Below are 16038 nucleotides of genomic sequence, written 5' to 3' on the forward strand. Positions count from 1 at the left end.
ACCAAGTTAAAACGCCATAAGCTGACGGCCAATGATCCAAACGGCACAAGCTAATCGCCCAATTCAAAAGGCACAAGCAATTCGCCCCCGTTTGGTTTTACTTCACGCTCTCCTCTGCCGCTGGTCCCTGTTACTAAATGGTGTTCATTGCAACTATTTATGTCTCCTGGAGTGTAAGGAGGTGACAGGCCTACCTGACACTCTGAGAGAGAGGAGGACAAAGGCCGTGCCGTTGCGTCGTGGTGGTAATGTGAGTATGAGTACAGTATCTCCGTCGCCTGCTACTGTCCCGTACTGTGCATAGCCGTTGGCATGCGGTGCTCGGATGGATGCTCTTCGCCTCTTCAAACAGTAGTACTAGTACTGTATTTCACCACTCCAGGATCCAAAAGGGAATCTACCTAGCAACTCCTACAACACAGCAGCAAAACTAGTACTGCAGCGTTGGATCCAAAAGGGAATCACCATACGTTTTCCCATCTCCCACGTTTGTTGGATTTTGTGGAGGGATTGTCCAAAGCCTCCTACCACACAGCAGCAAAACTAGGGCCTTATTTAGATGCCATCCAAATTCCAAATTTTTTCACTCTCTCTTCATCACATCAATTTTTAGCCGTTTGCATGGAGTATTAAATGTAGGTAAAAAAAATAACTAATTGCATAATTTAGTTCGAAATCACGAGATGAATCTTTTGAGCCTAGTTGATCCACAATTGGACAATATTTGTCAAATAAGACGAAAGTGCTACTATTTATCGGGTTGAAATTTTTTCACAATCTAAACGAGGCCTAGTACTCCTATTACCCAAAGCAATACCCATCTTTGAGCAGGGAGGGAAGAGGCACATTTCCACTCCCTGATCCGGCCCAAGCAGCGCCATCATTTCCGCCCTGCACCCAATCAACACGACTCGTTTGAACGCAGGCGCGGGCTGCCTGCACTTGACAGCTCACCACGCACGCACATGAATGCGGAGCAGAGGCAGATGCGGCTCCCAAGCCGTAGGCACGCGTCCACTGCACTGACTGGCTGGCTGGCTGGCCGGCCGCCTGCTACACGACAAACCAAAGCAAACGCACCCAGCACACTGGAGTGGAGAGCGCGTACTAGTCAAACCAACACGGCTACCAGTTCACGGCAGCCGGCAGTGATTAGAGCGCAGGCATATACTGTAGGACTACTACTACTGTACTTAAACATCAACCTTGTCACAACGACGCCATCACGAACTCACCATCCGCTAATTTCAATCTAATTTTAATTGTACACATCCACATTAGCAGCTTAATAATTAATCGACCAACACAGCACTCAGAGCTCTCCCTGGTTTAGATTACAACAGATCCATCCAGCACATACGACACAACACACATGGTGACCTCAACTGAACACTGAACACAGAACACAGCAGCACATCAAATCCTCCTAATTACTCCATTAATTAATTGAGCGACGAACGACAATTAGATGAAACAAGGAACCAAGTCTACCAACATTAACACAGCAGCAGCAGCAGCAGCGGGACGACGAATTGCTACGCCCTAACCGACCGACCAGTCCTCACGGCGGGACGCCCTAACAAGCAGCAGCGGCGTCAAGCCGCGGCCGTCTCGCTGGGCACGGCGGGGCGTACCTTGGGGGGCCTGCCGCGGCCGCGCTTGACGGGGGTGGAGCCGTCGCCGGCGGGGGCGGGAGTTGGTGCGGGTGCCGGTTTGGGAGCCGGGGACGCGCCGTCCTCGGTGGTCTTGGCCTTCTTGGGCGGGCGGCCGCGGGCCTTGGGCATCCCCGCGGTGGCCTGCTTCACGGCGGCCTCCAGCGGGTTCTTGGCCTTGGGCGGGCGCCCGCGGCCGCGCCCCGTCCCCGGGGACGGCGCCGACGACTTGGGCGGCGGCGCCGGCGCGTTCGGGTCCCGCGCCTTGGGCGGGCGCCCGCGCCCGCGCTTCTGCGGCACGTCGGGGGCGTCGGCGCGGAAGTAGTTGTTTTTGAGGAAGATGAGCTCGCCGGACTCCTTCATGCGCGCCAGGTGCGCGGTCAGCAGCGACGCGTGAGCGGGGGGGAGCTCGCCGTACTTGCCCTCGATGTACTTGGAGATGGCCGACTTGTTCGACCCGTTCTTGTCGCCGAGGCCCTCGATCGCCGCGAGGATCATCTGCAGCAGGAACAGGCGCAACAAACACGCCACACCGCCCGTTGTTAGCTCACTCCATTTTTGCATCGCAACACCACCACAACCAAAAAAAAAGGAACTTTTTTTTTATATTTTTGGTCCAACAAACAGAAACGAAAGAAACCACCAAGAAACACGCATCGAGCGCGGCAGCGTCCCGAATCGAGCTGCATCCAAGCACAAGAACGAATCCCAGGCAAGAACAGCACCGGAACAAGAGAGGGAAAAAAAGAAACAGAAAAGAAACAGCGCAGGAAGAAGCGAGCGCCGGTCGGACAGAGGGATCTCCTCTAACCTCGGGGTAGGGCGGGATCGGGGACGGCTTGGCGGCTTCCTCGGTGGTCATGGCGACGACGACGCAGGGCGCGGCGACGGAGGCGAGCAAGACGAGCCCTCCTTGCCCAGATGCGGTGCGGAATGAATTATTTTCCTCGAAGGAGGATATATGAAGCGAGTACTCGATTTGGATCAGGATAGATAAGAAACGGGGAGGAGGAGCCTCTCCTCGCCTCGCTCGGTTTCTTTACTATTTTTCCCCTTGGTTTTTCGGTTGTGTCTGCAGGAGAGTGTGGGTGTGCGGGGAGAGTGAGCAGATGGGGATGCGGGGCGAAACGGACGGCCTGGATCTCTCGGGCCGGCAGGATCGGGCGGCGCGGGAGCGGCGAGCACGCGGATCGGTGACGTGGCGGGGGAGGGGGGTGGCCTCAGCCTGCGCGCGCCCGTCAGCCCCGCTTTAGTTTTTGTTTGCTTTTGTCCGGGCCTGCGCTGGCTTTTACACTGGGAGACGGAAATGACCGGGATGGCCTCCGGTTTGGCCCTCTCTTTTTTCTTACAAACCAAATGGTTTCCTTTTTAAAAAAAATTGCAGCGGTCACCTCAGAATTTGTAGGGTCTACTCTCTCTTAACAAAATAATTGCGTATCTCGCTTTCTGATGTATGAAATTTTTAAAATTTAACTAACTTTATATAAAACAGTATCATCACTTGTATCTTCAAATAATATTGTTATAAAAAAATATATGTCATAATTAATTTAATTAAATTTAGTATACATTATATATTAATATTTTTATGTATTTTTAATCTATTTAAAAGATTTAACTTCTTAAAAAAAGAGTGGTACAGTTACGGCATGTTTGGATGGTGGCCGCGCTACGCCACACCGCGCCGCACTTTGGGAGGCCGTTTGCTTCGCTGCCGCAACACGTGCTCCTCCTGTTCATTTTCGCGCCCACAGTTGCCAAAAGTGTGGCGAAGATATTAAATTTAGTATACATTATATATATTAATATTTTTATGTATTTTTAATCTATTTAAAAGATTTAGCTCTTTTAAAAAAGAGTGGTACAGTTACACATGTTTGGATGGTGGCCGCGCTACACCACACCGCGCCGCAGACACCGCGCCGCACTTTGGGCGGCCGTTTGCTTCGCTGCTGCAACGCTTGCTCCTCCGGTTCATTTTCACGCCCACAGTTGCCAAAAGTGCGGCGGCGGATTTCTTCGCCTCACTTCCAGCCTGGCCACAGCGTTGGCGCAACGTCTTGAGGCACCATCCAAATGCGTGCTTATTTTGGCACAGACGAAATAAGTGGCTCTTGAGTCTTAGTTTCAGGCCTTGTTTAGTTCCTCCTCCTAAAGTTAAGTCCATGTCTCATCAGATGTTTGGACACATGCATAGAGTACTAAATATAAACTAAAAAATAACTAATTGCACAAATTATGACTAATTTGTGAGACGAATTTTTAAGCATAATTAGTCTATGATTTGACAATGTTGTGCTACAGTAACATGAGCTAACGACGAATTAGTTAGGCTTAATAAATTCGTCTCGCGGAGTACCGAGGACTTCTGTAATTTATTTTATTATTACTATCCAAACTTCCATATGACAACCTGATGTGACACCTTAAACTTGAGTCTCTAAATTTAAACAAGTCTCAACTAAGTGGATACTATTATGAAATTATCACAAGTTGTGAAAAGGGCAAATTAGCTATGAAAGGTGGGTACGGCACGGCATTCTTCATAGTGAATCGCAAAAAAAATTCTATCTCATGGCACTGACTTATTTTATAGATGCGCCACTCTAACTTTGCTTGAACATTTTTGCCTAAAAATTAAAGTTGTATATTCTAACAGATTATAATTTTTTTTCCATTGAGAATAATCACTTGTTATTAGCAGTGTAAAAAATGATCGTTTCAAACAAGAGGAATCACCTGTCACCGCATTTAAAATGATGATGAAATATAATAAATAGGATAAAGAAAATGGAGACAACTCATGTATATGATAAATACAAAGACTAATATGTGCAGGTTGATCAAAACCAAAAGCAAACTTCGAGCTTGTTCTGCTGGCTTTAAGCCGGCCGGCTGGCTTATTCTGACACTCACAAAAGCACTGTTTACGTCCTGCCAGAACAGTATTTTTCTCTCACAACAATCAGCCGGAACAGTATTTTTCAGTCCTGCCGAACAAGCTCTTCATTTGCAATGATAGAATCAACAAAAACCTTGGTATTTGTGCTTTCTTTAAGACTCTTTCATCAAAGGCAATCTTTATACTACATATTAATTGGATTTCAAACAAGTTTGGGATACTTTTATTTCACAAGTTATCATAACCTTTCTCTATTAGCAAAGTGAAAAAAATGGTTCAAACAAGACAAATCATAGGTAACCCCATTAAGATTTCAATTTAAGTGGTGAAAATTATTAAAAACAATCGAAAGAAAATGAACACAACTCATGTCTTTCGGGATCCTGTCTTCACAAAGAGTTTCTACAAACATAAACAACTCATGTTGATAGTTTAAAACATACTAAAGGAATTACTCCCTCTGAATTCTCATTTTTCGAGAAGTCAAATAGTTTAAATTTTGACTAAAATTATATAAAAATGTGCTAACATTTATAATATAAAATAAATATCATTAGATTAGTTATAGAATATATTTTCATAATAAATTTATTTGTAGACATAAATGCTAATACTATTTACTATAAATTTGGTCTAAGTTGGACTAGTTTGACTGACACAAATCCTATAATTGCAATCTTTTGCGGATGGAGGGAGTAGGTTATAGTGTTAGACACGACAAAAACATGGGTAGGTTCACCTTGTTTGTGACTCACCTACCATGTCAGTTTCTTTTTACGAAGGTGACCTTCATTTGGGTTTTTAACGCATATGGTTGATGAAAATTGGTGGCATTGACCTAGATTTGGATATCGAGTGGGAGAGACCTTCATTTTTTAGTTGAGATTTGGTGATAACAATGAAGATCTCTCTAGTTAGTGGGAGTGGATGGTGTAAGAGGGGAAACACACGGATTACCTACCTACCTACATATGCTCGCAACATCCCACTTCAATTTTTGGTTTGTTTTGTCTAGGTCTATGGTAGTGAAAGGATCTAGCAAGTGACCTAAAGAGGGTGAATAGGTCTTTTTTCTGAAATTTAATCAACTTATGAAAACTGTCAGAACGAGGAACCTCCGGGTTTGAGCGCGGAGGTTCCAGGACTGAGCGTGGAACCTCCGGGGATCAGAGTATGAAATCCATCTACTGTGGAATTTAACGAATGAAAAATAGATCGAATGTAATATCAGCCTTCCTAGGGAGTATGTTGACCTATCCAAACAGTGCAAAAGAAGTGTGTCAAATAATAATCCATGATGCGTATGACAGTTTAAGCACAAAAGAAAATATCCTGGGTCTGTAGATCACGGAGCCTCTAGGCCAAAGCGTGGAGCCTCTGCATTCTGCACACTTAGAATCTTCTAATCAGAACAGAAAGCATCACATATATATGAATAGACATCACACAGTTATAGAATGCTAGTAACTTATGAATATAAAGAAGTTTTACCACAGTTCTAGCATTTCATTTCACATAAAAATTCACATATCCATGTCCATGACCACCAATCGCCACACAAAGGCGAATCAAAGTAGTATTATAGACCACTAAGATAGAAAGAGAGTTAAAAAAACCTTGACTCTCACAACTCACAATGTCCACTACTACTGCTGCCACCATGATGAAAAGACGACGACAAGACAACGATGACACAAAAGAAACATCTCAATCTTGCCTCTCTCCCCCTTTGTCAACATATGGCAAAAAAGGGAAAGAACAAGATAGGTAAAGCACGATCATTACTGCTCCCTGCTCTAGTCACTGCCAATGTCACTGTCATCATCATCTATCGGGTTGGTCTGCCGCCTGCTGCCTAAAACAGTCCTCTCACCGGACTCCTCATCACTATCACTCACAACAGCCCTGCCGGCTCTGTGTGTAGTAGTTGTGTGCCTCTGTGGCCTGGACTGGCCTCTCTCATGTCTAAGGATGTTCATCCTCTCACCAAGCGTGTCCTGATCATGAGGATACTCCATCTCTTCATCATCCTCACTACTGTCCTCATAAGGTGGAAACACTAGCGGTGGTGGAATCTCTCTAACCTCAAGTCCTAGCTGCCTATTCATGTCATTGATGTCCTTCCTTCCCTCATAAGCGGCATCCACAACATATTGACACATGCAAAATATGTTCTTGAGCAACTCCTTGAGCTTGCTCCCCTAGATCTGTGGTGGGAAGAGGAAGGGCTGCTGCTGCTAGGTCTCTCTAAGGGTGCAGCCCCTACTATAGCTAATGTGCCAGCAGCCCCAACCAGTGCCTCCTAGCCTACCACTGTGTCAACCTATATGGCCTGTGCTCCACATCCTTCTTAAACTCAATGTCGGACACCCTCTCAATGATATACATGATGTCAGGAGCATACATGAGATCATTCCTAGCATCATCTAATGAGTCACTCAACTCAGCCCAAATAAACCTGCTAACAGAGAAAGCATCACTCCCTGGAGCCATCCTTGCAAGCAAGTTCTTTGCATACTTCCTCAGTGAAGTTGAGTCACCACCTTTTGGGTTGATTGTCTCTCTAAAAAGGTTGTTCATGGCATAGTAGAAAGACTTCAGCCCTACTGTTTTCCCATCAGCTAGACCTCTCCTCTCATATGCAAATATAATATCCTCAGCTTTCATGACATTCTCTGTCTGAATGGTGTCTACATATCTATCTCTGCTCCTAAACCCTAGAAGACGAGCAAAAGAAGTGAAATCTACCTTGTAGTGAACTCCTTCCGTCAACCAATGAATGGTCTCATTTGCCACATCATGGAAGAAAGTGGCATGAAACTAAGCTAGGATCTCTCGATTCCAATCATATTGGAAACCAATGATGTCCTTCAGCCCATGCTCAGTCACTGTATCTATCACTCTCTTGGAATCTGGGTGTTCATGCTCTCAATGTGATCCCAGTCAATGTACTTCATCTGCACTATCTTCTTTTCTTTGGCAAGAATCATAGTCTTGTAGAAGTCAAACTAAAATATAGAGCAAAACATGTAGTCTATCCCTCTATCATTCAGCCACACATAGGGATTTTTTGCCCTAGCTCTCTTGACTTGCACTCCCAAATTGTGATAGTTATTGTGCTGCCTTTGTACTCCATGATCATAGATCACTGGTTCTCTCCTCACTAGAGCACCCTGATGCTAAACCATGTAGGATTGATCAAATTCTAAGAAATGAGGAGGTGTATCTAGTGCTCTGACTATAGTTATGGTCTTCCCTTCTCTTCCTCCATCATCGGTATGTCCTTCTCCATGTCTAGCACCAGCCCCACGGTCAGCACTACCACGACCAGCACCACTGCCACTGCTTTGCCCACTGCCTCTTCTAGGTTGAGCTTTTCGGCTACCTCTGCCACATACTTGCTACTCATGGATGTGCCCTTGCTGCTCACTGCCACCCTATAGCTATCGAAACACAAGACCTCTGATCTCCTAATCTACTGATCATGATTCCCTTTTGATCTTTTCTCCCCTCTCTGACTTGGATCACCATCCATCTAAAGAAAAGTGCATAGAAAGGATGAGAAACTAGTGCCAAGTCATAACAACAACATTACATAAGGTCGGAGTAGAATTTTGAATCAAACTGAGGCTGTTGATCCTTCTAGACCATGGAGCCTCCGCACTCTAGCGCACACCCTCTGGGGCCCAGAGCCTCCGCATAGAGTCCTAGAGCATCCACGCTCTGGCGGATTACATCCTAAATTTGATTCAACCTTCTACTCAAATCTTACAGCAATGTACTACTAGATCTAGCACTAGAAGGCGAAACAAACTCATCTACGCTAGAAATTGAAAGGAACAAAGACCCAAAATTGAATCCATGGTAGAAATAGGATTTCACCTTGGATGAGAGAGATCGGAGAAGAAAGAGATAGTAGCAGTCGACGATGGCCTCAAGGAGCACCCTCCTGCCATGAGTGCAACTGGAGAGTCAAGGATTTGGTCGGTCGTTAATCAATCCTCCAGGCAATGGCTTGAGCGGCTTCTTCTCCTCTACGGACTCCCCCTGAGTCCCGACCTCTATCACCACCACCACAAATGCTCGTGTGACACAAGGGAGTAGGGCGACGGAGTGGCTGCAGTGGGAGTGGTGGCACGGCAATGGCGACAGCAAAGGCGAGCGCGCACGCGTGTGAGAGGAAAGGGGCGCAGTGCAGCTTAAGTGAATCCCTAGTAACTTAGAGATGTTACTAGGAGGGGTAAAATGAGAAAGATGAAAAAAAATAATTTGATTTTTACCCAAACCCTAACCGAACCATCAGGGCATGGAGCCTTCGTGCTAGGCCGCGAAGCCTCCGGGCCACGGAACCTCCATGCATAAACGCGGAGCCTCCATGATCTGACACCGAGCAGAAACTAGGTCTGTATTCCAAGCAATTTCTAAGTGTTTTAATTAATGGTCATGGACTTTTGTTTCTGTAGCTAGCCAGTAAAACAATAGTACATAACAATAACTACTAGAGACAAGATTGGACATATGAACCAACATTTTGAAACACTTATGAAAATTTTGCAAGCCTAACTAGTTGAAACATAAAGCAACAAACAGAGGCATGCACAATTTCAAACCACATTACGAGAGTCAAGTATATTTAGTTCACTCCTCAAAGCACAGAACCTTGACTCATTGAGAGGCTTTGTGAAGATATCGACTAGGTGTTTTTTGGTGCTCACATGATGAATTGCGATATCTCCTTTGGCTTTGTGGTCTCTCAAGAAATAATGATGGATGTCTATGTGCTTAATTCTTGAGTGGCTCACTGGATTGTTTGTAAGCTTTATGACACTTTCATTGTCACACAAAAGTAGGATCTTGGTAAAGCGACATCCGTAATCATTGAGGGTTTGCTTTATCCAAAGCAACATGCGCCAGCCGCCACATTCTCGGCTTTAGCGGTGGAAAGGGCTACCAAATTTTGCTTCTTAGAGCTCTAAGACACTAGGGACCGTCCAAGGAATTGACATGTCCCCGATGTACTTTTTCTTTCTACTTTGCAATTGGCATAATCGGAATCCGAATACCCAAGTAGATTAAAATTTGAGCCCTTAGGATACCACAAGCCAAAGTTAGGAGTGTGTACTAAATATCTCAAGATTCTCTTAACGGCCATAAGACGGCACTCTTTTAGGTTAGCTTGAAATCTAGCACACATGCACATGCTAAGCATAATATCTAGCCTAGATGCACATAAGTAAAGTAGGGAGCCGATCATGGAATGATATACCTTTTGGTCAACAGCTTTCCCATCTTTATCCAAGTCTAAGTGCCCATTTGTTGGCATAGGTGTCTTGATGGGTTTGGCGTTTGCCATGTCAAACTTCTTGAGTATATCCCTTGTGTACTTAGTTCGGCATATGAATGTTCCTTCCTTCAATTGCTTGACTTGAAACCCGAGGAAGAACGTCAATTCACCCATCATAGACATCTCAAACCTCTTTGTCATAATCCTACTAAATTCTTTATAAAAAGTTTGATTAGTACTACCAAATATTATGTCATCGAAATATATTTGGCATATAAATATATCATTCTTAATCTTTCTTATGAAGAGAGTAGTGTCGGCTTTGCCTATTTCAAAGCCTTGCTTGAGCAAGAAATCCTTAAGGCATTAATACCATACTCTTGGTGCTTGCTTAAGCCTATAGAGCACCTTATAGAGTTTGTAGACATGGTGAGGATGCTTAGGATATTCAAATCCCAGTGGTTGCCCCACATAGACTAGCTCGGAGAGTGGACCATTGAGAAAGGCACTCTTCACATCCATTTGATATAGCTTGAAATCATGATGGATGATAAAGGCTAGAAGCATTCGAATTGCTTCAAGTCTTGCCACTGGTGCAAAGGTCTCTTCGAAGTCTAGCCCTTCAACTTGAGTGAACCCTTGAGCAACCAATCTTGCCTTGTTCCTTGTCATCACACCATGTTCATCATGCTTGTTTCAGAAGACCCACTTGGTGCCAATCACATTAGTCTTGGGTCTTTCCACCAATTCCCACACATAATTTCTCTCGAAGTTGTTCAACTCTTCTTGCATAGCCATCACCCAATCTAGATCCTTAAGAGCTTCATCTACCTTAAGAGGTTCTAAGGAGGAAACAAACGAGTAAAATTAGCAAAACTTTGCTAGATGAGATTGAGTTGTTACCCCCTTTCTTATGCTCCGAAGGATGTTGTCAATGGGATGATCCTGTTGTACACTTTGATGCACTCTTGGATGAGGTGGCCTATCTAAAGGTTGATGTAGAGGTTGGTTGTCATCATCTTCATCAGCTTGAGGCTCATCATCTTGTATTTGTTCCTCCTCTTACTGATTGTTATCCTAGACCTCGGAGCCTCCATGTCCTGGTGTGGAACCTCTAGGCCCCGGAGCCTCCGCGTTTAGGCGTGAACCCTCCGCGTCCTGCATGTTCACATGACCTAGGATAGCAGTTGGCCCTTGGAGTGGTGTTGAAGCATAGAGTGGAGGGTCTTCTTCTTCGGCTGCTTCAACTAGTCTCACATCACCTATGGCCATATGCTTGATTGCTTCACAAGGTGGCTTTTCTTTTCCTACAACATCTAAATCAACTTGCTCCACTTGAGAGCCATTAGATTCATTAAATGTCACGTCTACCGTGATTTCAGTTCTTTCGGTAGAAAGATTAAAAACCTGATAGGCATGCTCGTTTGGACCATAACCAAGAAGAAAGCCTTCATCAATCTTAGGTGTAAATTTAGAGCTTTGAGGCTTCTTGTTAAGAATGAAACATTTGCACCCAAATACTCTAAAGTATGACACCTTGGGTTTGTTACCAATTAGAAGCTCATATGAAGTCTTCTTGTAGTACTTGTGAAGATTGAGATAGTTGATAGCATGACAAGCGGTGTTGACTGCTTCGGCCCAATAGTTGTCTAGAGTCTTATACTCATCAAGCATTGTTGAAAGTGCATCTAGCCCTTTAGTGGGTTTTGGATGATTGAATGACAACATGATTAAAGGACTAACCCGTTTGCTTAGTGTGGATAGGTAAAAGGTTATCTCACAGGTACTTAATGAAAGCCAAAATGATGTGTTGTTGTATAAACAATCTAGTTCAAGCACAAGACAACAATGCAAATGGAATTCATGCTAAAGCTTAATTATTGTGGGATTTCCATGTACTATGTGAAAGCAAGCTTGTGATTATTAGTTAATGAGACATGAGGGATTGCATATGGATTGGTCTCATATTTGAAGCTTGCTAGATTGAAATGAAAATGATAACAATACATTAATGGATGATTCAACACAAGATGTGACTTGATGGCTTGAAATGGTGAAGATAGCAAGGAAAGGCTTCGAGGTACTAAGCAAGGGTGAAGGGCAAGCGACGGCTTGGCGGCCAAAGAACCTAGCTAGGGTGAAGAAGAAAGTACTTGCATTTAGTTGAGGTACTAATCAAGCCAAGATGGTCATATTGATGTGAAGGATCAAATCTATAATGAAGTATTTGATGGAAGTGACTTGATACATTTGGGATTATTCAAACTTGATGAATGGAATCAAGTCACATGCTCAAGATGGCTACGCTCAAGTGAAAAGATCAATATCAACATGGTAGCACCCTTACTTGATAAAGATTGAAAGGGACGGCATCAATTCAAAAGAGAACAACTCAAGTGGTACAAATTTATATTTTCGTTTATCTTGAGTTTAATAGGTATGCCGTACTATTAAGAGGGATGCATCATGTTGATAGATAATGTTTCATAAGTGCTCAAGCCAACCCATGTGAGTTTTGAGTATTTGAGCGACAAAAGTGCTAACTGATTTCTTGCTGGTCTGGCAATACCAGGCGTGTCCGGTATTCATACCAGACGTGTCCGGTATTTGTCCAGCAGCTGTAAAACTATTGTTCTCGGGTTGGTTCGTTGGGAGTTCCGACGTAGGTCGGGAGTTCCGACGGTCGGGAGTCCCGGCATGGGTCGGGAGTTCTGACGTCTCGCACTTCAACTGACTTGGAGGGTTCACTGTCCTGGTCATACCGGACGTGTCCGGTATTCATACCGGACGTGTCCGGTATGGATGACCAGAGGCCAACAGTTAGTTTTCAAAAGTCGTGAGGGTCGGGAGTTCCGACGTGAGTCGGGAGTTCCAACGTGCGTCGGGAGTTCCGACATCTCACTAACCTTAACTTAGTTACATGTTTTTCAAATATGCTGAGGGTCGGGAGTTCCGACGTGAGTCGAGAGTTTCGACGGTCGGGAGTCCCGGCATTCATCGGGAGTTCCGACACCTCACAACTTCACTGTAACTTAGTTACCATTGGCGCAGTGTGAGTCATACCGGACGTGTCCGGTATGCATACCAGATATGTCTGGTATTGCAACGGCTATAAAACGGCTAGTTTTTCAAGGGGGCTATAAATACCCCTAAGCCTCCACCTTTGGAAGCTGCTGATTCTGCTGAGATAGACACACGTTTTTGAGCCTTGCCAACTCTCCTAAACCCTCTCTTAGTGAGTGTGTGATCCAAATTGCAAAATCAATTTGTGGGTTGAGAAAGAATTTGAAAAAGAGAGCAAGCCACCACTTGAGCACTTGTGCATATTGTCAATCTCGTGATTCGCATTTATTACTCTTGGACTCTTCGGTCCTAGACGGCTAGGCGTTGCCGGAGAGCAACCGAGAGATTGTGGTTGCCTCGGAAAGTTTGTAACGGTCGATTCCGCCGCCTCGGAATCATTTAGTGGAAGGAGGAAAAGGAGTTGGAAAAGACTCCGGCTAGAGTGACCTTCGTGGTACCCTCTAGGGCTGACCTTCACTGGGTCGCCCGCAGCCCCCTCAACGGAGAGTAGGACTCGAATGAGTCCGAACTTCGGTAAAACAAATATCGTGTCTTAATTCGCATTTCATTTGATATTTGTGTTGCTCTAGCTGTGCTGCAGGTTCTCTGTGTATATTGTCATCTCCATTAGGTGCCTGCAGTTTGGTTTGAAGATAGAAATCGAAAGGAGCAAGTTCGGGGCTGATCTGCAGAAATCGTATATACCGGACACGTCCAGTATTCATACCGGACACATCCAGTATTCATACCGGACACGTCCAGTATTTCTTGCCTGCACTGAAAATATTTATTCTCTGTTCTAACTTGGTGTTGCAGGATTGTAGCTTCTAAATATATTCTTTATACCTTGTTTACTTTGCAGCTAACTTGTGAGGGGTGGTAGTACTCTTAATTTGGAGTTTCCATTTTGGAAACTCCCCTTTCTAATTGTTTTCGCATTTAAAGGTGTTAATTTTCAGAAACGCCTATTCACCCCCCTCTAGGTGGCATCCTAGGTCCTTTCAATTGTTCTTGCCATGTCAATGAGAGTTCGATTCTTCCTCTCAACCATCCCATTTTGTTGAGGGGTATATGGAGCTAAGAATTCATGCTTGATGCCCTCCTCATCAAGAAACTCTTCAACATTAGTGTTGTGGAATTCGGTATCATTGTCGCTTTGCACCTTCTTGATAGGTAGCCCAAACTCCCTTTATGCTCTTCTAATGAAGGTCTTCACCTTCCCTTGCACTTCATTGTAGGCAACCGGTCCAAAGAGATCCATGTGGATGAGCTCCAATGGGCTTGAGGTAGTGACGATGCTCTTTGGTGGGTGTGATGTGCCTACTTGCTTTTTGGCTTGGCATGCTTTACATATCCTATCTTTCTCAAATTTAATATTCGTTAGTCCAAGGATGTGTTCCTCCTTTAGAAGTTTGGCCAAGTTTCTTATCCCAACATGAGCTAGTCGGTGATGCCATAACCAACCCATGCTAGATTTTGCCACTAAACAAGTCTCAAGCATTGCTTTACTTTTGTTGAAGTTAACTAGGTAAAGCTTGCCCTTCAAGCGACCCATAAAAACAATAGAGGAATCCTCCCTTCTAATGGTGGTCACACCCTTATCTGTAAAGTGGCAATCATAGCCTATCTCACATAATTGTGATATGGACAATAAATTGTAACTTAATGAATCAACATGTAAAACATTAGAAATTGAATGATCATGAGTTATTGAGATTTTACCGACACCAAGCACTTCTCCTTTTGAATTATCCCCAAATACTATGTTTTCACTTGGACCTTCCATTTTGGGCATAACATGAGAACATACTCTTATCTCTAGTCATATGATTTGTACATCCACTATCAAGCACCCAACTTGATCCACCGGAGGAGTATGCCTGCAAAATAAATTTAGTTCCTTCTTTTAGGTCCCCAATTAGCATTGGGGCCTTGAGTGTTAGCCACTAGAATCTTAGGAACCCATAGAGATCTTTTCACATATATGTTGGACTCATTTCCAACATACATGGCGATAACTTTACCAAGGTTGTTGCATCTCAACACATAGCTAGAGGACATGCTCTCATGGGGTGCATAGGCCTTGGGCTTGTAAGCATACTTGTTCCTCTTTGGTATGATTAGGTTCTCCTTGACCTGCAGGTGAGTGTTAGATGCTTTAGGAGCTTGTTGTCTTGGTTGAGATGGTGCCTTGATTCTGTTGGTGCCACTGTTCTGCCAGACCCCAGAACCTCCATGTTTGGTGCGGAGCCTCTAGGGTGCGGAACCTCCACTTTTCTACGTGGAGCCTCCATAGTCTGCACTGGTTGCACCTCTCCAATGGTTTCCTTCTTCTCAAACCTAATGCAAGACACTCCATTCACCATCTTCCTTTCACCGGTCTTGCCACCCTTCTTATGGCCGAGACCATCCTTGATAAAAGGATGTCTTCCTTGAATGAACTTGGGCTTCTTGCTTGCATCATCCATGCACCCACTAGCTATGATATTGTTGAGTCTTGCAATTTCCTTCTTCATAGCTTCCATATTAGCAAGGTTAGTAGCACAAGCTTCTAAATCAACATTATAGCATCTATCACAACCCTTGCTAGTAGATGCATTAGAGATCTCACTTGCCTTCGTAGGATGTGAGGTTTTATCCCAAAGGATGCTAAATTGCTCTTCAAGCTCCTCATTTCTTGTCTTGAGGGCATTATTCTTCTCTTGAAGAGTATTTAGGTCATCCTTTAGGGTAGCTATGACACTTTCCGCTTGGTCAATTTCCAAATGTAAAGTCTCAACCTCACTTCTTTCCGATGCAAGAGATTTCTTGCAAGTAACATAGAGTTTCTTTTGTTTGGCAAGAGTAGCTTGAGTTCTCTCTAATTCATCTACCACCTTGGCTATGAAGTTCTTAGATTTTTTATCAATTTTACTTACCAAGTTGTTTACTTCATCATCACTAGATTCATCACTAGAGTCTATGTCGGATTCATTACTAGATGGAGGAGAGGGTTTAGGCTTGGATTTTGGTTTTACCTTTTCTCCTTTGCCCATGAGACAAAAGAGTGTAGATCTCTCCTCATCATCGGTCAAGTTGGTGAAGAGCTTTGGTGAACAAGAATGCTTCTTGATAGCAATAGTTGCAACTTTCTTTGT

General features: G+C 44.3%; 1 protein-coding gene across 1 annotated transcript; it reads right to left on the reverse strand.

Annotated features, from left to right (window-relative positions):
• Positions 1 to 1242: 1242 nt before the first annotated feature.
• Positions 1243 to 2720, reverse strand: LOC136473411 (HMG-Y-related protein A-like). Its single transcript, XM_066471061.1, has 2 exons — positions 2464 to 2720; positions 1243 to 2150 (listed from the first exon to the last, which is right to left on the reverse strand). Exons 1-2 carry the CDS (start codon positions 2512 to 2514, stop codon positions 1596 to 1598), a joined length of 606 nt encoding a protein of 201 aa, XP_066327158.1. The 5' UTR covers positions 2515 to 2720; the 3' UTR covers positions 1243 to 1595.
• Between the last annotated feature and the right edge of the window lie 13318 nt (positions 2721 to 16038).

Source organism: Miscanthus floridulus, chromosome 8 (assembly GCF_019320115.1).
Source record: "Miscanthus floridulus cultivar M001 chromosome 8, ASM1932011v1, whole genome shotgun sequence".
In the NCBI taxonomy this organism is placed as follows: domain Eukaryota; kingdom Viridiplantae; phylum Streptophyta; class Magnoliopsida; order Poales; family Poaceae; genus Miscanthus; species Miscanthus floridulus.